The sequence below is a fragment of the Pelodiscus sinensis genome, chromosome 1 (assembly GCF_052426305.1).
Source record: "Pelodiscus sinensis isolate ZL-2025 chromosome 1, ASM5242630v1, whole genome shotgun sequence".
In the NCBI taxonomy this organism is placed as follows: domain Eukaryota; kingdom Metazoa; phylum Chordata; order Testudines; family Trionychidae; genus Pelodiscus; species Pelodiscus sinensis.
Window position 1 is genome coordinate 4,873,664 of NC_143052.1, and position 16,447 is coordinate 4,890,110.

A 16,447-nucleotide genomic window follows, 5' to 3' on the forward strand; every position below is an offset into this window, starting at 1 on the left:
TTTATCCTGTGATTTATAGGAGCCACGTTGGTTATTACAGAGGCGCTTAAAGCATGGGCAAAGGAAAGCAGAAATCCCCACGCCAGCAAGCTTTTAAACCACTGTGTTTCGTAGATCTCCATAATCCAAGGAGTCCTCTCGGACATCAACCTGAAGAAGGGCGAATCGGAGTGTCAGTATTACATCGACAAGCTGGAGTATCTGGACGAGAAGCAGAAGGACCCTCGAATCGAAGCCAGCAAAGCGCTGCTGTGCCACGGGGAACTGAAAAACAAGAATGGGCAGGTACATTTGGTCCGATGGCCGAGGTCTCCTGAGAATTTGAAAGCTTTCCTCCCCCTCCGTCCCCGCTGCTTGTTAGCCAGGGCAGGGATCCTGAAACCCTTAGCCCAGGTTTGGAGGGTGCTAAGGAACCCAAAAACTGTAACAAGAGCGATGTGATGTCGGGCTTTATTCTAATTGTCCAGGAAAGCTGGTTGTGGCCAGTGTTTGTAAGGGCCTTCGGAGGTTGTAAAGTCATTAGCATCAAACTCCCAGAGAAAGCGTGCTCTGCATTTCCCACTCTGCCATAAAGAGTTTCCTGGCTTCACGTTGCCTTTGAACATGCCAGAACCATCCCAGTGATGTCATCTGGCCCCAAGCTCTTCCCAGCAAACGTCTGCACAGAGCTGCTTGCGTGGAAATGAAGTGCCCAAGGTCTTCTCTTCTTCCCAGGCTTGTCCGCCCCAAAAGCACACTCAGGCCCATGGTCTTCTGACAGTCACATCAGGGCCGTTTCTTACTACAGGGTCCTGTAACAGGAAATGTAATGAGGTTCACGTAGGTCAGGCTGCAGAACAGTGTTACCTCCCCCCAGAATGATGTTTTGAGAAGAGCTGGTTTGAATCCAAGACTTAATATTCACACCAGGCCTGTCTGCTTTTTTCCCCCTCCTCAGAAGCTCTACGTGTTCCTCTTCCAAGACATTCTGGTTCTCACTCGGCCAGTCACTCGTAACGAGCGTCACCTGTACCAGGTGTACAGACAGCCGATCCCAGTCCAGGAGCTGGTGCTGGAAGACCTTCAGGACGGCGATGTGAAAATGGGAGGTTCCTTCCGAGGGGCTTTTGGCAATTCCGATAAAGGTACAAAGCGAGCCAATTAGCCCCCATTAGTAACGCGCCCTGGTCAAGCCCCTCAGTACACATGCTTTGAGTTTAGACATGGGGAAGTGTCAGTAATTCTTGTCTGTGCGAAGGCTCGCTCAACAGGCAGGAGATGTGACCTGCCTTCGCACCCTTCTAGGTGGACTGTGTCTGAAATGGTGAAATCAAGCATGCCCACTAGCTGCTTTGCGTTCTCCATTTGGAAATCACTTGATGGTTCCCTGTTGTGTTCCCTCCCTCTGGGGCACCTGGCATTGGCCACTGTCGGCAGACAAGATACTGGGCTAGATGGGTCTTTGGGCTGGCCCAGTCTGGCCATGCTTACGTTCTCCATAACCAGCGCTGTTCCGATGGTTCTGACAATAGTCTCAGTGGATCCCTGGAGGAGCAATTGGCAGAACTGACTTTCTGTTTCTTCTGTTTATCTTTAGCTAAAAATATCTTCCGCGTTCGATTCCAAGACCCTTCCTCCGGCCAGTCTCACACGCTGCAGGCCAACGACATCTTCCACAAGCAACAGTGGTTCAATTGCATCCGAACGGCCATCGCGCCCTTCCAGCGAACAGCTGCTTCCACGGAACTGAAAGAGTTGCCCGAGCTCAGTGAAGAGTCGGAAGAGAACAACCCGTCTGCCTCCAACGTCCAAGTCCCGAGGAGGCAGCCCGCTAGGTCGGGGGTCGTTCACATGGAGCTAGACGAACACCCAACCGAGTGTTGTTCCATTATGGACACAGAGGAAGCCAAGAGCAGGAAAACCCACCGAACACAGTCTGGGCACAAAAGAACAAGAGAGAAATCACTAAGCAAGAAAGGGAAAGAAACATTAGTGTAAAGGAGCCCAGGGATTCACTCGTGGGAGGACTGTTTATTTATAAATAATGTGTACATTTGTTTTCTTGTAACATGGACATGGTGGCATTACTCTGATGAACATAAACGTCTTGTATGTTGTTGAATGGCAGCTACTGGTAATGCAGTTATCACTGTTAATCTGGAGTCTGTTTTTTGAAGAAGCTATGGCAACCTTGATTCAGATTCTTAATGCGAAATAAACAAGGATTCAGAAGTCCTAATGCTTTTGACTCTTATTTAATGGCAGAGTTGAAGGGTAGACTTCCGTTTTCCAAAACAATGTTATGGTACCCTATTTAAAACTGGAAATCCTCAAGTAATCTGTCCTGGCGACCGTGTAAATGCGCGCCCCCCCCCGCCCCCCCCGAGGGCAACTCGGCACATTTTAGGCTATAGATCGTGCATAACTTATGGATCAATGTTGCAAAAGAACTTTAAAATTAGACCTTAAAACCGGAGTAATATTGTATTCTTGCTCTTATGACAGGCATGTTTTTGCAGTTTGTTTATTTTAATTCATGCAATGCCAAGTTTGAAAAAACAGACCCCAGATTCGATACCTTTTCCATTTTACCTACTGGAACTCTGCGTCTTTGTTTGCTCGCTGTACATTCCTGGGTTTCATTTACATAACCTGCCAGGTATTGCATTTTTTATATTTTAAAATAGGGTTTTGTAGGACTTTTTGTTTTGTATTTTTAATTATTTTCAGTGTATTGTATTTTGAGACTTTGAACTTGGCATTTCCTTTAAGTTCTTGAGCTTTCGGGTTCAAAAATGTCTGTGTGCATGTGTGTGTGTGTTTGTATTTTTGTTTTTTACAATCAATTCACAGCTTTGCTAAATGAAACCAAGCCATAGTGTTTTGAGGCGATGGGAATGAGCGGAGGTAATTATCTTGGTGTAGCATTTTGAGTTGGTTACGAGAAGTCTGGTCAGTAGCTGGTGCGTGCTCTAAACTACTGAAAGAGAACTGTGTGGATAAAAGGTGAAGGCTTTAAGAATGTCGTGGAAGGTTTGGGTGGGGAGAAGCGATGTCAATGGCAAACAGAGAGGAGAAAGTTCACTTTTTGTCAGAATGAAATGTCTTCTGATTGCTGGAATATGACAGCCCGTTCTGGAGGGGATATTGTATGTCGGAAAAGGCTGGAGAAGAGAAGGGATGTGAGGTGATGGTGAGAAGAAATGGAAAATGAGTGAGTATTTATACTTGTTGTAATTACAAGTTTACACATTTTGGTGGCCTTTATAATCCTAGAGATGAGTGAAGGAAGGTTGTTCCTTTCGTTAAAACAGTAACAAAGGCACATCATAATGAGCCTAAAGCATGACATGAAATTGGCTGTCAAGAGGCTGTAACTCAGCTGTAAAGGGTTATTGTGTGCAAGATGTTGGACTGGCAGTCATGGAACTAGGAAGAGACTGTAAATAGACACAGCCAAATGAGTGGTTCTCTGTAAATGTACTGTACAGTTGCCAGTGCCAAGTACAATTAAATTCCTGACAGCATCTCGGTTGTATTGTGTGTGTTGATGCAAGGGGGGGGAGTGAGTAAATCGTCATAAATATTGGGCCTGGATACTTCTCAAGAAGCAATATTCTTGTTCCAGCAAATGTTACTGATTCAACTAACGCGCACACAAGCAGCTCCATCCAAACCAGGCCTGCTTGTGTCCAGAAGAGCTCACTCGCTCAAGGGTTCTGCAGCACAAGGTGTTACGAGACGGGATAGAGCACGCGGCTGTAAACACAGACGTCCTTGTCACACACCCGTAACCTGGCCTGTCGCTCCTGGGAGCCATGATCAAAGTCCTCGCTTTGTGAAGTCTAGCGCTGGGTAGGCTCAGAATTTCCCCTGCCCAGGTAGGCCTAACACTTGGCTAGCCACCAGCCTCATTTTCATTGCTTTAGCATCGAGATCCCAAAAAGGAACCCTTGACAGTGGTAAGCTTCCATGCAGGACTCCTTTGATACCTGTGTATGCAACTTACCTTGCTCTCAGTCATAGGGGGCTGGAGGAGACCTCAGGAGTCAGCGAGTCCAACCCCCTGCCCAAAGCAGGACCAACCCCAACTCCATCATCCCAGCCAGGGCTTGGTCAAGCTGGGAGTTAAAAACCTCTAGGGATGGAGATTCCACCCCCTCCCTAGGCAACCCATCCCAGTGCTTCCCCACTCTCCTATTAGTTTTTCCTAATAACCAACCTAGACCTCTCCCCCATGGCAACTTGGGACCGTTGCTCCTCATTCTGCCATCTGCCACCACTGAGAACAGCCTCTCTCCATCCTCTTTGGAACCTCCCTTCAGGCGTTGAAGGCTGCTATCAAATTCCCCCCAGCAGTGTTTTTAAGTTCCTCAATTCCTGAAAGTACAGATGCAAAACAATCTTTACATGAGGGGTGTCAATGCCCCCAAATACCCCCTCTGAGTTTTTTTTCACCGTGGCTTTTCCCAGAGATTGGAAGGCGCTGGCCATTCTGGGATTGAGCTGTTTTAAAACCCAGCCTGTTAAAATCGTCCAACAGGTATTTTGCCTGGGTGGGGTTGAGCTGGTGTAACTATTTTTAAACTTGCATCTGACGAAGTGGGTCTTTGCCCACGAAAGCTTATGCTCCAACACTTCGGTTAGTCTAGAAGGTGCCACAGGACTCCTCACCGCTTTTGCAGATTCAGACTAACACAGCGATCCCTCTGATATTTTTAAACTTGGCTCCGTCTTTTTAGACAAGGGGTGAATGCCTCATTAAGAACAGTCTGTACAGATATTAAGAACAACAAGAAGTCCTGTGGCACCTTATAGACTCACAGATGTATCGGAGCATAAGCTTTCGTGGGCAAAGACCCACTTTGTCAGATGCATGACAGATATTACTGGTCCATGGGAGATGGCTTGCTTTGCCAATTGCGTCTTGGCGCATTTGCAAGCCGTCTCTACTGACATGCTTTTTATTAAGGGGGTTAACAAAGAGAACAAACAATATTGTGTGAGCAAGGACAGAGTCCAATTAATTCCCTTTCCCTCCGTCCCCCCGTGGTCGGAGAGCGGTGGTAGCATCCAGTCCTCCCCCAGAAATCAGGTTGGACCCAGACATATCGGCGAGAACTCTACAGACATTCCATGGAGGTGTAAAAACGACCCTGTTGCTGCTTTCAAACTCACCCTGTAAAAATGTGGAGGAGGGACCGGGGGAGAGTCCTTATTTGGCAAAGATTTATAAATAACTCTGAAATGAATAGACACAATCTGCTAAGGAAAGCTAAGGGGGAGGTGGGGCGGCATTCCCCAGTCTCTCGCGGCTTTGGGACTGTCTTTAGACACGTTGGGTTTCTCTCTGGAGGCTGCATAGATTCAGAGGGAGCCGGGGCTATTCACCAAGGATTCCGCTCAAAAAGAGGGATCGGCCAGTGAAGATAAGACACCTGGAACTATCGACGCAGGTCAGCATGTGTGGCATCCGCGGCGCAGATGCGGGTACAGGGCGCCCCCCATAAGGCACCCGGTGTACATCCGTTCTGCACTAAAGTCGTTGACGCGTGTAGGAAGTGATGCGCTGTACGTCCTCCCGTTCCCCGCTCTGAGGTTGCACACACATTTTTGCGCAAATGGAAGTCAGCCGCAGGGGGAAAAATTCCCACTTTCAGTTTTGCTAGTGTGAGTGCCGACCAACTCCTTGGCCCCGTACAGCACACAAAGGGAGTCCCTGCCCGCACCTCCTTGCACAATGACGCTCGCTTCCTATAAAGTTCCCTCCAGCCTTTTAACGCAGGACCCTAGCTACTGTGTAATTGACGAGCTGTGTAGCTGCATGAAACCTTAGCGGTTACATGACTATGCCATAGTCCCTAGGGGCTGGGCTGGCAGCCAGTGCACTCCCAGCCCCATTCCCGAGGGCCCCCTGTCGCTCTGTGCTGCTGCCCTTTGCATCAGGGGCACCAGCATGGGGTGGCAGCAGCCCCTGGCTGGGGCGGAGGGGGTCCGAAGTCAGCACGGACAGAGGCTGCTCCTTGGGATGCGGAGAGTTCGGACCCACCACAAACAGAGGCTGCTTCACGGCAGCCGCCCCTGCATCTCCGCACTGCTGCCTCTGATAGCAGGGGGAAAGTTTGGGGTTGACCCAGGAGTGAGTTCTCAGAAACCAGGAGGAGGAACCACCTCGCAAGGAATCTATTTTGCAGTGCTTGGTTAGAAGCAAAGGATTCATGGGGGGGGAGGGGGGGGGCGCGCACTGAACCACAGACAGGTCAGCTGGGTACCACCCACAAGTGAGAAGCAAAGAAAAATAAAATAAAATTTCCCCTTGCACACCAGAGTCTGCAGGGGCCAGGCTAGTAGATTTCGTGGGCTCCTCTGGGGTGGCCAAAAATGAGACGTTCAGTTGTGGGAGGGGGGGCTGCCAGGAAGCAAACTTGGGGTGTGGGGTCTGGGCAGGAGGGAGGGAGCAGGAGTGGGTTGGGGGATGGGCCTGGGAGGGTGGTATAGTGCAGGAAGGGATTGAGGGCTGGACAGGAGGTAGGGTGGAGAAGCGAAATGGGAGTGCAGGGTCCGGGGGGGGGGGGGGGGGCGGGGGCTCAGGGCTGGACTGCCAGCTCCCTGATACTGGGTGAGAACCCTGAGCCGCCAGGGCCAGGCAAGCCAGGGGCCAGATCAGGCCCCATGGCCGTAGGTTCCCCACCCCTGGAGTAATAGCTGCAAATATTGCCGGAAAGGTAAGTCGAGAATCCATCCAGGCACGTGTGGGAAAGGGACTTGGAAGCAGATCGCTTTTCCCCAGAAGCGTGTCGAGACATCGGGCAAAGAGCTTTATCCGACCGTCCAATAAGACGCTTGCAAGACTAACACCTGAGCTGTGCGCTGCACCTCGTTAGACACTTTACTCCGTGTAGGGGAGCCAGAGTCAAACTCCCGGAAGCAAGCGTCAGTCCCAGGCGTGCGGACTCATCTGGGATTTGGGTCTTTCCCCTGGGATTTTCGATGGATGGTTTTTGTCTAGTTCTTCCTGCCCTGGGAGAAAGATAAGTTTGTGAGCTGACCCAGAACTAAACTCCCGATTTTGCTAAATCGAATTAGCGCATCCTCGCTACGGGGAGGCATGAAAGGAGTCCTAGGCAGGCTTCGTTAATGTGGACCCACGACCTCGCTCTTAGAGCCCCCGGTAGCACTGCTGCTATTTCAAAACTTCCCCAAGGAAAGCTTTGGGGCTCGTTATTTCGAAATAACAGGCTTGGTTGTATGGACGCTCCACTTATAAATTCGACTTAAGGGAGGGGTGACTTCGAAATAACGCTCTGAATCTGATGCTAGAAGGCCAGGCCACATGCTGCATACAGAGTCCCCGAGCTACAAGCAGGGTCCGGAAATACTCTAGACCCAGTGGTGTTCCACGGAATCCCACGGTTCCGAGAAGCGAAAGTAAGAGTTCTGCGAGAAAATTCCACTTAGCGCTGCGCACTCAGTCCATCAGTGGTGCGAGCGCGTGTTATTTAACACCGGAAATCCCCGTACTCACTGTCACATGGGTGACTAACAATACAACTTACTATTATCTACACATATAATTTAAATGATTGATACCAAAATTCCCCGTGGATCATTGGCTAAAAGAAGGAACTTAAAAAAAAGAAAAGAAAAGACAAAGCGAGTACTTCAAACACTCCTGTTACTGAAACCAGCAAGGAAGATACTGAGGCAGTTCAAGCTCATTATGAAGAATTACAGCCAAGTTATAAGAAAGGCAGGTCTGCTGAGGCCTATTTGTCATTTGGATTCACAAGCAATGGAAATAAAGATGGTCCAGATGCCCCGTGTGTACTATGCAACAAAATATTATCTAATGGTTCGTTAGTATCTGCTGCATTGTGAAGATAGTTTGAAACATTTTGTTTTTAAATATGTGCAATTAAATTAAATGTTGATCTCATGACCTTGTTTAGCATTTGTGTATTATTAGCCTTACTTATTTGTGGTCTACTTTTTCAGCTCCAGATATAAGACGGTTATTAAGAGTTCCACGAAATTCGTTCGCGTTTAAAAGGGTTCCGTGGCCAAATAAAATCGGGAAACACTGCTCTATGCTGACAACGATCGCTTGTATCGACCACTGCGGTAAAATCGCACCTCAGTTTGGTTCCCTTTCAGCTGAAGCCCCCCAAGAGATTCCAGCGAGACAGGTTGGGGTGGAAGGAAGTGGGCCGGGGTAGACAGAGAAAGAGAAAAGCCTGAGTCACCTGTCTAGCGATGGCAGCTGAAACCAACATATTAGCGAGATGGGATTGTCTAGACACGGTGGAAAGCGAAAACCGCAAGGGATGGATCCTGGAGTGTCCGCTCTCCTAGAGGGACACCGGAAACGAGGAGCTGAAACGGGGTAGGAGTCAGAGAAGATCCCTCACACCTAAGTCAAGCGGCTGGAGTGGTTGATTTCTGAGGGAAAATCCAAAGCCATAGATACTGACAAATGATGAGTAAGGCGTCAGTTAGCTGGGGTCCCTTACTCATCCACGTCTAAGGCTTGAGAAGCGAGAGAGACTTGCGGTGTGAGGCTGTGACGTGTTCTCCAGGGGGAAGCGGCAAGATTCCCCTACCGCATGGGACCGTTCAAGCTAGGTGAGACAAAACGATGGAGAGCAGATTGCAGGGCCGCCTTGGCAGATGGGTTGATGCGGCTGCTTCAGAGGTGTTTTCTCATGTCTGTGGTTCTTACCCTCCTTTTGGGGCTCTCCCTTACATCACAGTCAACCTGCGGAACTCCTCGCCAGAGGATGTTGTGAAGACCAGGATTTTAACAGGGTTCAAAAAAGAGCTAGATAGATTACTGGTGGTTAGATCCATCAAAACTTATTAGCCAGGATGGGTAGGGATGGGGTCCCTAGCCTCTGTTTGTCAGGGGCTGGAAATGGGTGACAGGGATCACTTGATGATTCTCTGTTCTGCTCACTCCCTCTGGGGCACCTGGCATTGGTCGCGGTCGGCAGACAGGAACCTGGGCTAGAGGGACCTTTGGTCTGACCCAGTCTGGCTGCTCTGATGTTCTTATAGTGAGATGTGACCCTCGCCCGCCCCCTGCAGATCTCTTCCTCTGGCATCTCTGAAACCGAACGTTGTTACAGCCCACGGGCCAGAAAAGGAGCGAGCAGCCTCCTCCGTTTGCAAGCTGAGCAGGGCCCCAGCCCTCTCCTCCCCGCCCGGCTCTGAGTGGGGTCGATCTGCCTCTCGTCATGCCGAAGGGGGAGGGCCGACGGGCGGCCGGGTTTAGACCTTTCACCGCTGCCGTTGTCAAGCTCACTGCAAAATCATCCTGATTCCCCAAAGCCAAGTGAGGCCAAGTACAAACAAGCCCCAGCGTGTGAGCCTGCCAGAGCCCGCGGAGCAGGAACGGAGTCGTGGTGCCCAGAGGGGCTGGAGCTCGGCCGCCTTTTGAGCATGGCTTGCTCTGACTGGTTCTGCGCTGGGGGTGGTTGTGGTGCACCAGGCAAATTGGCATGTTAATTCCTGGTCCTGGTCCTGTTTGCATTTCCCTTACACGTCCCCTCCGCATCTGTCTGCCTACCTGTCCACCCATCCCCATCCTGTCCGTCTGTCCGTCCATCCACCCCCATCCATTCCCCCCATCTGTCCGTCTGTCCATCCATCCACCCCCATCCATTCCCCCCATCTGTCCGTCTGTCCGTCTGTCCATCCATCCACCCCCATCCATTCCCCCCATCTGTCCGTCTGTCCATCCATCCACCCCCATCCATTCCCCCCATCTGTCCGTCTGTCTGTCCGTTCACCCCATCTGTCCTTCTGTCCATCCATCCATCCATCCGCCCCATCTGCCCTTCTGTCCATCCATCCTTCCCCATCCTTCCCCATTCACTCCATCTGTCCGTCCATCCATCCATCCCCATCCATCCACCCCATCTGTCCGTCCATCTGTCCGTTCACCCCATCTGTCCTTCTGTCCATCCACCCACCCCATCTGTCCATCCACCCATTCCCATTCATCCATCCCCATTCACCCCATCCATCCACCCAACCCCATTCACCCCATCAATCCGTCTGTCCGTCCATCCATCCCCATTCACTCCATCCATTCATCCCTCTGTCCATCCATCCTCCCATCCCCATTCACCCCATCTGTCCGTCCATCCGTCCATTCACCCCGTCCATCCCCATGCACTCTCTCTCTCTCTCTCTCTCTCTCTCTACCCGCATACTCCCCCTCTATCTGTCTCTCTCTCGATCACAGGTTGAACCTCTCTGGTCTGACACGCTTGGGCCCTGACCGGTCCCAGAGGAGGGATTTTGCCGTACTAGGGGAGGTCATTGCTGCCCCCTCCCCCCGCTACTGGCTCCCCAGCCCTGGACTGGTCACTGGCTTCACTGTCCTGCTGGTCCCCCCATCCCGCTCCCTGCTGTGCCGGGCAGCCCAGCTCCCAGTGCACAGCCCCTGCCACGTTGGGCAGCCCCGCTGGGTTGTACGTGGCAGCCCAGATGCAGCACGCCAGGCAGCCAGCCCTGCACCAGGACGCTCTGGTCCTGGAACAGCTGCTGTTGCCAGCGCAGGGAGCCCCAGTGAACAGAGGTTCAGCCTGCGCGGCTCACGAGTAACGGCAGACCCAAATGCCAGGCTGCTGACACCCAGCCGCCCGCTCGGCACTGGCAATGCAATGATGTCACTAAGTACCCGCCTCTAATTAGGGGCGCCATTAACGCGGGGCACAGGCTGACACCCCCGGGCCACGAGCTGGCTTTCCCAGCGAGGCGCCGGGTATTCCTCGGGAGACGGGAGCCGCTCTCAGCCAGACGGACCCGGACGTGGGAGGAGGGTGACAGGGCAGGAGCATGTCGACAGTGAACATCTTTAGAGCTGAGCGGGAGGCCGGGGCAGTCCGTGGAAACCCTCCGTTCACCGCACTTTGCCTCAGCCTGCCCAAGAACTGAATTCCTCCGTCTTCCTTTAGCAAGACGGGAGTTCCCAGCACCATCATGCCAGCCTGCCTTTCGTGTGCGAGCTCCAACGTCCATCGCGGGCCCAAGAGCCTAGAAAAGGGCAAGAAAACCATTAGAGGTTTGGAACGGGTCCCGTAGGAAGGGAGATTAAAAAGACGGGGACTTCTCAGCTTAGAAAAGAGGAGGCTAAGGGGGATAGGATAGTGGTCAGTAAAATCATGACGGGTGTGGAAAAAGGGAATAAGGAAAAGTGATTTACTTATTCCCACAATGTGAGAACTCAAGCCCACCCAATGAAATGAATAGGCAGCAGGTTTAAAACAAATCAAAGGAAGTTTTTCTTCACTCAGCGCACTGTCAACCTGTGGAACTCCTCGCCAGAGGATGTGGTGAAGGCTAAGACTTGAACAGGGTTCAGAAAAGAGCTAGATTGATTCGTGGAGGTTAGGTCCATCGATGAGTGGGAATGATGTCCCTAGTCTCTGTTTGTCTGGAAATGGGTGACAGGGGAGGGATCACTTAAGGATTCCCTGTTGTGTTCCCTCCCTCTGGGGCACCTGGCATTGGCTGCTGTGGGCAGACAGGACACTGAGCTAGATGGTTCTTTGGTCTCACCATGCCTGACCGTTCTTATGTTCTTAACCCGGCACCGTCCCCCTGTTCTGTGCAATCCCTCTGGCTTTGGCAACCGCGTTGTTTTCCGACAGCGTTTGCTTGTCTCCAACTCCTTCCCTCCAGCCCTCGCTCCGGGCTGCTCCCTGGCAGCCGGCCAGGCGCTCCGGCGTAAGAACACCGGTCGGGTCTCAGTCCATAGGGAGCGGGGTGGGGGAGAATCGAGTCAACCCACCAGCAGTTCTGCAGCAAGTCGTTGCGCAATATCAGATGCCAGCGTGCGCAGCTGCCAGAGCTGGCCCCAACCTCCCTACGGTCTCAGGTCGCTTTGGTCCTTAGCAAACAGGTTCCACCAGGCCGGCGATAAATCCAGGGAAACGGCCCGTCTGGCTGATAATAGCCCCATGCAGGCTTGTCATTCTTTCCAGATGAGGTACGCAGCCCGCTCTGCAAACTCTCCGCAAGGGGCCGGAGCTTGCACGAGGCCCAGTGACACCGAAACACGGAGGGGGTGGGAGAGGCCCAGATGATCTGGGGGGGGTTGGTTTTGGGGTGCTTAATCGTCGATGCCAACATGGGCCTTGAGTTTCCGAGCGGCTCTGAACCCAGCATGAGGCGGGGGAGGCGACTAGCCGGCTTCCGTTCTCGTTTACACGGGAGCAAGCTGCACCCGTCAAAAGGGAGCAAAGTGGGAAGGACACCGTTCCCACCCATCGATAGACCTAATCTCCATGAATCTAGCTAGCTCTTTTTTGAACCCTGTTAAAGTCCTAGTCCTCACCACATCCTCCGGCAAGGAGTTCCACAGGTTGACAGCGTGCTGCGTGAAGAAAAACGTCCTTTTGTTTGTTTTAAACCTGCTGCCTATTCATTTCATTGGGTGACCCCGAGTTCTTATATTGTGGGAACAAGTATAACATGTGGGAACATTTGCTGGCTGGGAGCACGCAGAGAACACTGCCTTCCGAGCGGGCCTGGAGTGGTTCCTGCTTCCATGTCTCCGCAGCTTGTTTGAAATTCTCTATCTTGGCTGCCTGCCAGCACGCTGGAGCCCTGGTTAAAGGTCTCCGTGTCTCCACAGGCGGTCTGGCCGGTTGTAGGTGGGTCAGACAACTGTCTTCCGTGCTGTTCTCTTGGCCTGGGCCGGGTGGGTGTCAGGAACCGATTGAAGGCCGGATCAGGTTGGATTTGGAGCGGGTGCTGTCTTGCTGGCTGGCTGATGCGGAAGCTGAATGGCACCCAATACGTGCAGTCTGACAGCTGGGAAAGCAAGCACCCAGCAGGCAGAAAAAGGCAGGGGAGCTGCGTTATTCAGGCCTGCAAGTAACGTACCAAACAGCGGCCAAGAGAACCGATGTGTCGGGACGTCAGCGCAACGTGGTCTCCCCGATCTCAAGTGGCAAGGCGGAGAGCTGAGGCCGCCGGCTCCAATTCCGACTGCTCCCCACTGCAGAGGGGCATGTCAGGGGGAGGATGGAGGGTCCCTAAGGGACCTTCTGCAGGCGAGACTCTGGCCTCAGGATGCACGTTTCCTGCGTCTGAACTGCTGCCCACACTTGGCACACAGAGTGTCAGAATTCATTCCAAACGGGGGAGAGAATCAGACAGAGAAGATCTTACTGCCGCTGTACGAATCCGTGGTGCACCCACATCTGGAATACTGCGTGCAGATGTGGACACCTCACTCCAAAAAGAGATCCTGGCATTGGGAAAAACTCAACAAAAATGATTCAGGGTTTGGAACAGCTGCCATTGGAGGAGAGACTAAAAGACGGGGACTTTTCAGCTTAGAAAAGAGGAGACTAAGGGGGGATAGGGTAGAGGTCTATAAAATCGTGACGGGTGTGGAGAAAGCGAATGAGGAAAAGTTGTTTGCTTGTTCCCATAACTCTAGTACGAGGAGGCCACCAAATGAAACTAATAGGAACAAGTTTCAAACAAACCAAAGGAAGTTTTTCCTTGCTCAGAGCACCGTCAACCTGTGGAACTCCTTGCCAGAGGATGTGGTGAAGACCAGGACTTTAACAGGGTGGAAGAAAAAGCTAGATAGATTCCTGGAGGTGAGGTCCATCAATGGCTATTAGGATGGGTAGGAATGGTGTCTCTAGGCATCATTTGTTTGTCAGAGGATGGGAGTGGGTGATGGAATGGATCACTTGTTGATTTCCTGCTCTGTTCACTCCCTCTGGGACATCTGGTATAGGATACTGGGCTGGATGGACCTTTGGTCTGACCCAGCATGGCTGCTCATGTTCTTCTGCCAGCCCTGTGCAAAGGGGTGACTTTCACCCCCGTTTGCCTGCCCAATTGATACGTGCCGTGGCTCTGACCACTCGGGAAATGCCACGTGCCGTTCAGGCCCCCGAATCGGTTGCGCGGTGTCCTCTGTGGCCTAGCCAGGGGGCTGTTTTTACGGCCCAAAAGGGCTGGGCTTGAAAAGAGATTTAGGAAAATCAAGGGGAGGAAGCAACTATCTGTTTCCTTTCACAAAGCAAGGGAAACTGTCTAGCCCAGCGCAGGAAATCCTTCTAATCCGCCTGGAAAATCACTGGGCCTTTTGTTTGGCAATTTTTTACATGTCGGTTCTACCCTGCAGCCTCCATGGAGAGCTATCAAACAAAGAGTTATCTCAGGAGCAAAACTGGGAGGCCGGGCCCCTCCTGCAGCAGCCGTTGCGGTGCGCACAAGAGCGGGCGGAACAAACGTCTCCTTCAGGGCTCTGGGCAGCACCAGAGCTGGCGGCTGAAGAGAGCCCAGGATAAACGCTCTGAAAGTATTGCCAAAGCCGCTGTGAGCACGTTCACACCTGGCCCCTGTTACCTGAATCTGGAATGTATTTCGCCGCACAGCCCTCCTGTGAGGCCAGGAACTCCTATGGCCCCATTTGACAGATTGGAAACTGAGGCACGGAGAGGCGAAGTGACTTGCCCAAGGGTATCTGGACGGGTTGTGACAGAGGAACTGAACTCCGGTTTCCTGCATGCCTGGCCATGCTTCTTCTCCAGAGTGATAGCCCCATTGCTCCTACCAAACCCTCTCGCCAGCTCCCCACCCGCCTCGCAATGCTCTTTGGCTCAAGCGTTTACACACGCTAGATGTTCCCCCGGCACAAAGCGTGCTGGGACTCTGAAATATGAAGCTATGGGCCGATTCGGCGGCTGTGGTCTGTCCTAGCCCTCCTGCCCCGGCTTCTCGGAGTCAGGCTGACGGCTGGGGTAGCTGCCATTTTGTGTTCCGTCCAGACGCAGCCTGTTACCAAGGAGACGCACACTCTGTGCTCTCACACGGAGACTTTGCCTCGGTTCCCTCTCGCTTGGCTGTTTTCCTTTGCTCGGAAGTGAAATTCATTTCGGGTGACACTCACCCCACCCAGATAGCCCCTTTCCGCATGCCCCCGGCAAATCCTCTTAAATCCTCAATGTAGGGTCATTGGGTGGACTATGACACATGGCTCCCCTGCAGCCTCTCTGTCTGGTCTGGGCTAGGCCTTACCCTTAGTCCAGCGTTCCTAGAAGCATGTTGAAAATCACATGCTGGCCCTTTAGACCAGGCACAAAGGGCTCTAGCAGGCCAGTATCCCAAGAAAAATTCCCTCTAGTGCAGCGACCATGAAAGAGTGCCACAAAGCTAACTTCGGGGACCCCCCTGCAAGGCCTGGTGAGGGGGTGAGCCTGGAAACTCTCTGAGGGGTGGGTATCATAGGCCCAGGAGGCTAAGTCTCCCCAAACAGACAGAGGTGACCAATGGTCCCTGTAATCGTCTCCATCCATGTGCAGAATAAATTTTGTTCCGTGCACCGAGGCATGTGCAGATGTGCACCACTGGTAGAAACACAGGCTGCCGGCGGTGGGCACTCTGCTAATCCGTTGGGTGGCACCTGAGCCTCTCCTGTAGCCACCCAAGTGCTCAGTTTATAGGGAACACCGTGACCCTGCCCACACTGCACCCTGAGGCCTGGCTCCTGCGTCCCGCTCTATCCCCGTAGCTCTGCCCACGCCCCCTCAGTCAGCAACTTGGGACTTAGGGTGGGTGGAGCCGGCTGACAGGCGGGGGCTCCGGCCAATCAGGGTGGCTAGAGTGGGCTGACTGGCAGGCCTGGTGGTTTGGGCTGGCCCGTGGGCCGGGACTCAGCAGGCTGGCTGAAATGGGGCTCCTCCAACCGCAGCCGGGGTCGGGAGGAGCAGAAGGAGTGGGAAGGGGTCACAGGGGGAAGGGCCAGGGCTGGATGCCTCCCCCAAGTGGGGGGCTCACACGCCGCCCATGGGGCCGCCCCACAGAGGGCAGCTTCACTAGGGGCTGTAGAGCTCCTGGCTCTGAGGGTGCCGTTTCGGTGCCGGGGCCACGCTCCGCTCTGCGCCCGGCCGGATGGCATCTCAGGGCAGACGTGTCACTGTGCCTGGGGCCCAAATCCGGACCTAGTGCCCAGCGAGCAAGGAGCCGGAGGAACCGGCAGGGCTAGACCAGCTCCAGGGGGGCCTGTGCGTTGGGGGTGGGGCGAGGCGTGTAAACCCACGGGGGGACGGGGCAGCAAACTCCGGTTTTCAGCCGGAGCTTTGTTTAGTCTGGTGAACTCAACCCTGTGGTTAGGTGGTTCTTGCTGACGGGGACAATCTCATGTCCAGCTCCAGGGCAGCCTCCTCTGGCCTCATGCATGCTCTGTCTTCACCCTAGCATCCCCCCCCCCTGCACCCCGTTTCTTCTTAAAGGGGCAGCTCCCATTTCTCTTACCGCATTTATACCCCCATTAACCAAAATAGACGGCAGAGAAGCAACACCTATTCTGACTGACGCTACAGCCCCTTTCGGAAAGATCGACTCCAGGCTGCTCCCGACAGCCGCAGCCTCATTTCTCCGGGTCCTGCTGTGTCTTGAAACGGTGACTCATTTATCAACAGGATGTGGCTGT

The 16,447-nt window shown here is 53.0% G+C and overlaps 1 protein-coding gene across 2 annotated transcripts in view; it reads left to right on the top strand.

Annotated features, from left to right (window-relative positions):
* NET1 (neuroepithelial cell transforming 1) overlaps window positions 1-3,506 on the top strand; it is a 58,984-nt gene extending 55,478 nt beyond the window's left edge. For both annotated transcript variants that reach the window (XM_075925038.2, XM_006120311.5), the window contains 3 exons: window positions 115-285; window positions 938-1,124; window positions 1,577-3,506. In XM_075925038.2, the coding sequence (XP_075781153.1) occupies window positions 115-285; window positions 938-1,124; window positions 1,577-1,977 (759 nt within the window). In that variant the 3' untranslated portion in view covers window positions 1,978-3,506. The remainder of the gene's footprint in view (window positions 1-114; window positions 286-937; window positions 1,125-1,576) is intronic.
* The last annotated feature ends 12,941 nt before the right edge of the window (window positions 3,507-16,447 follow it).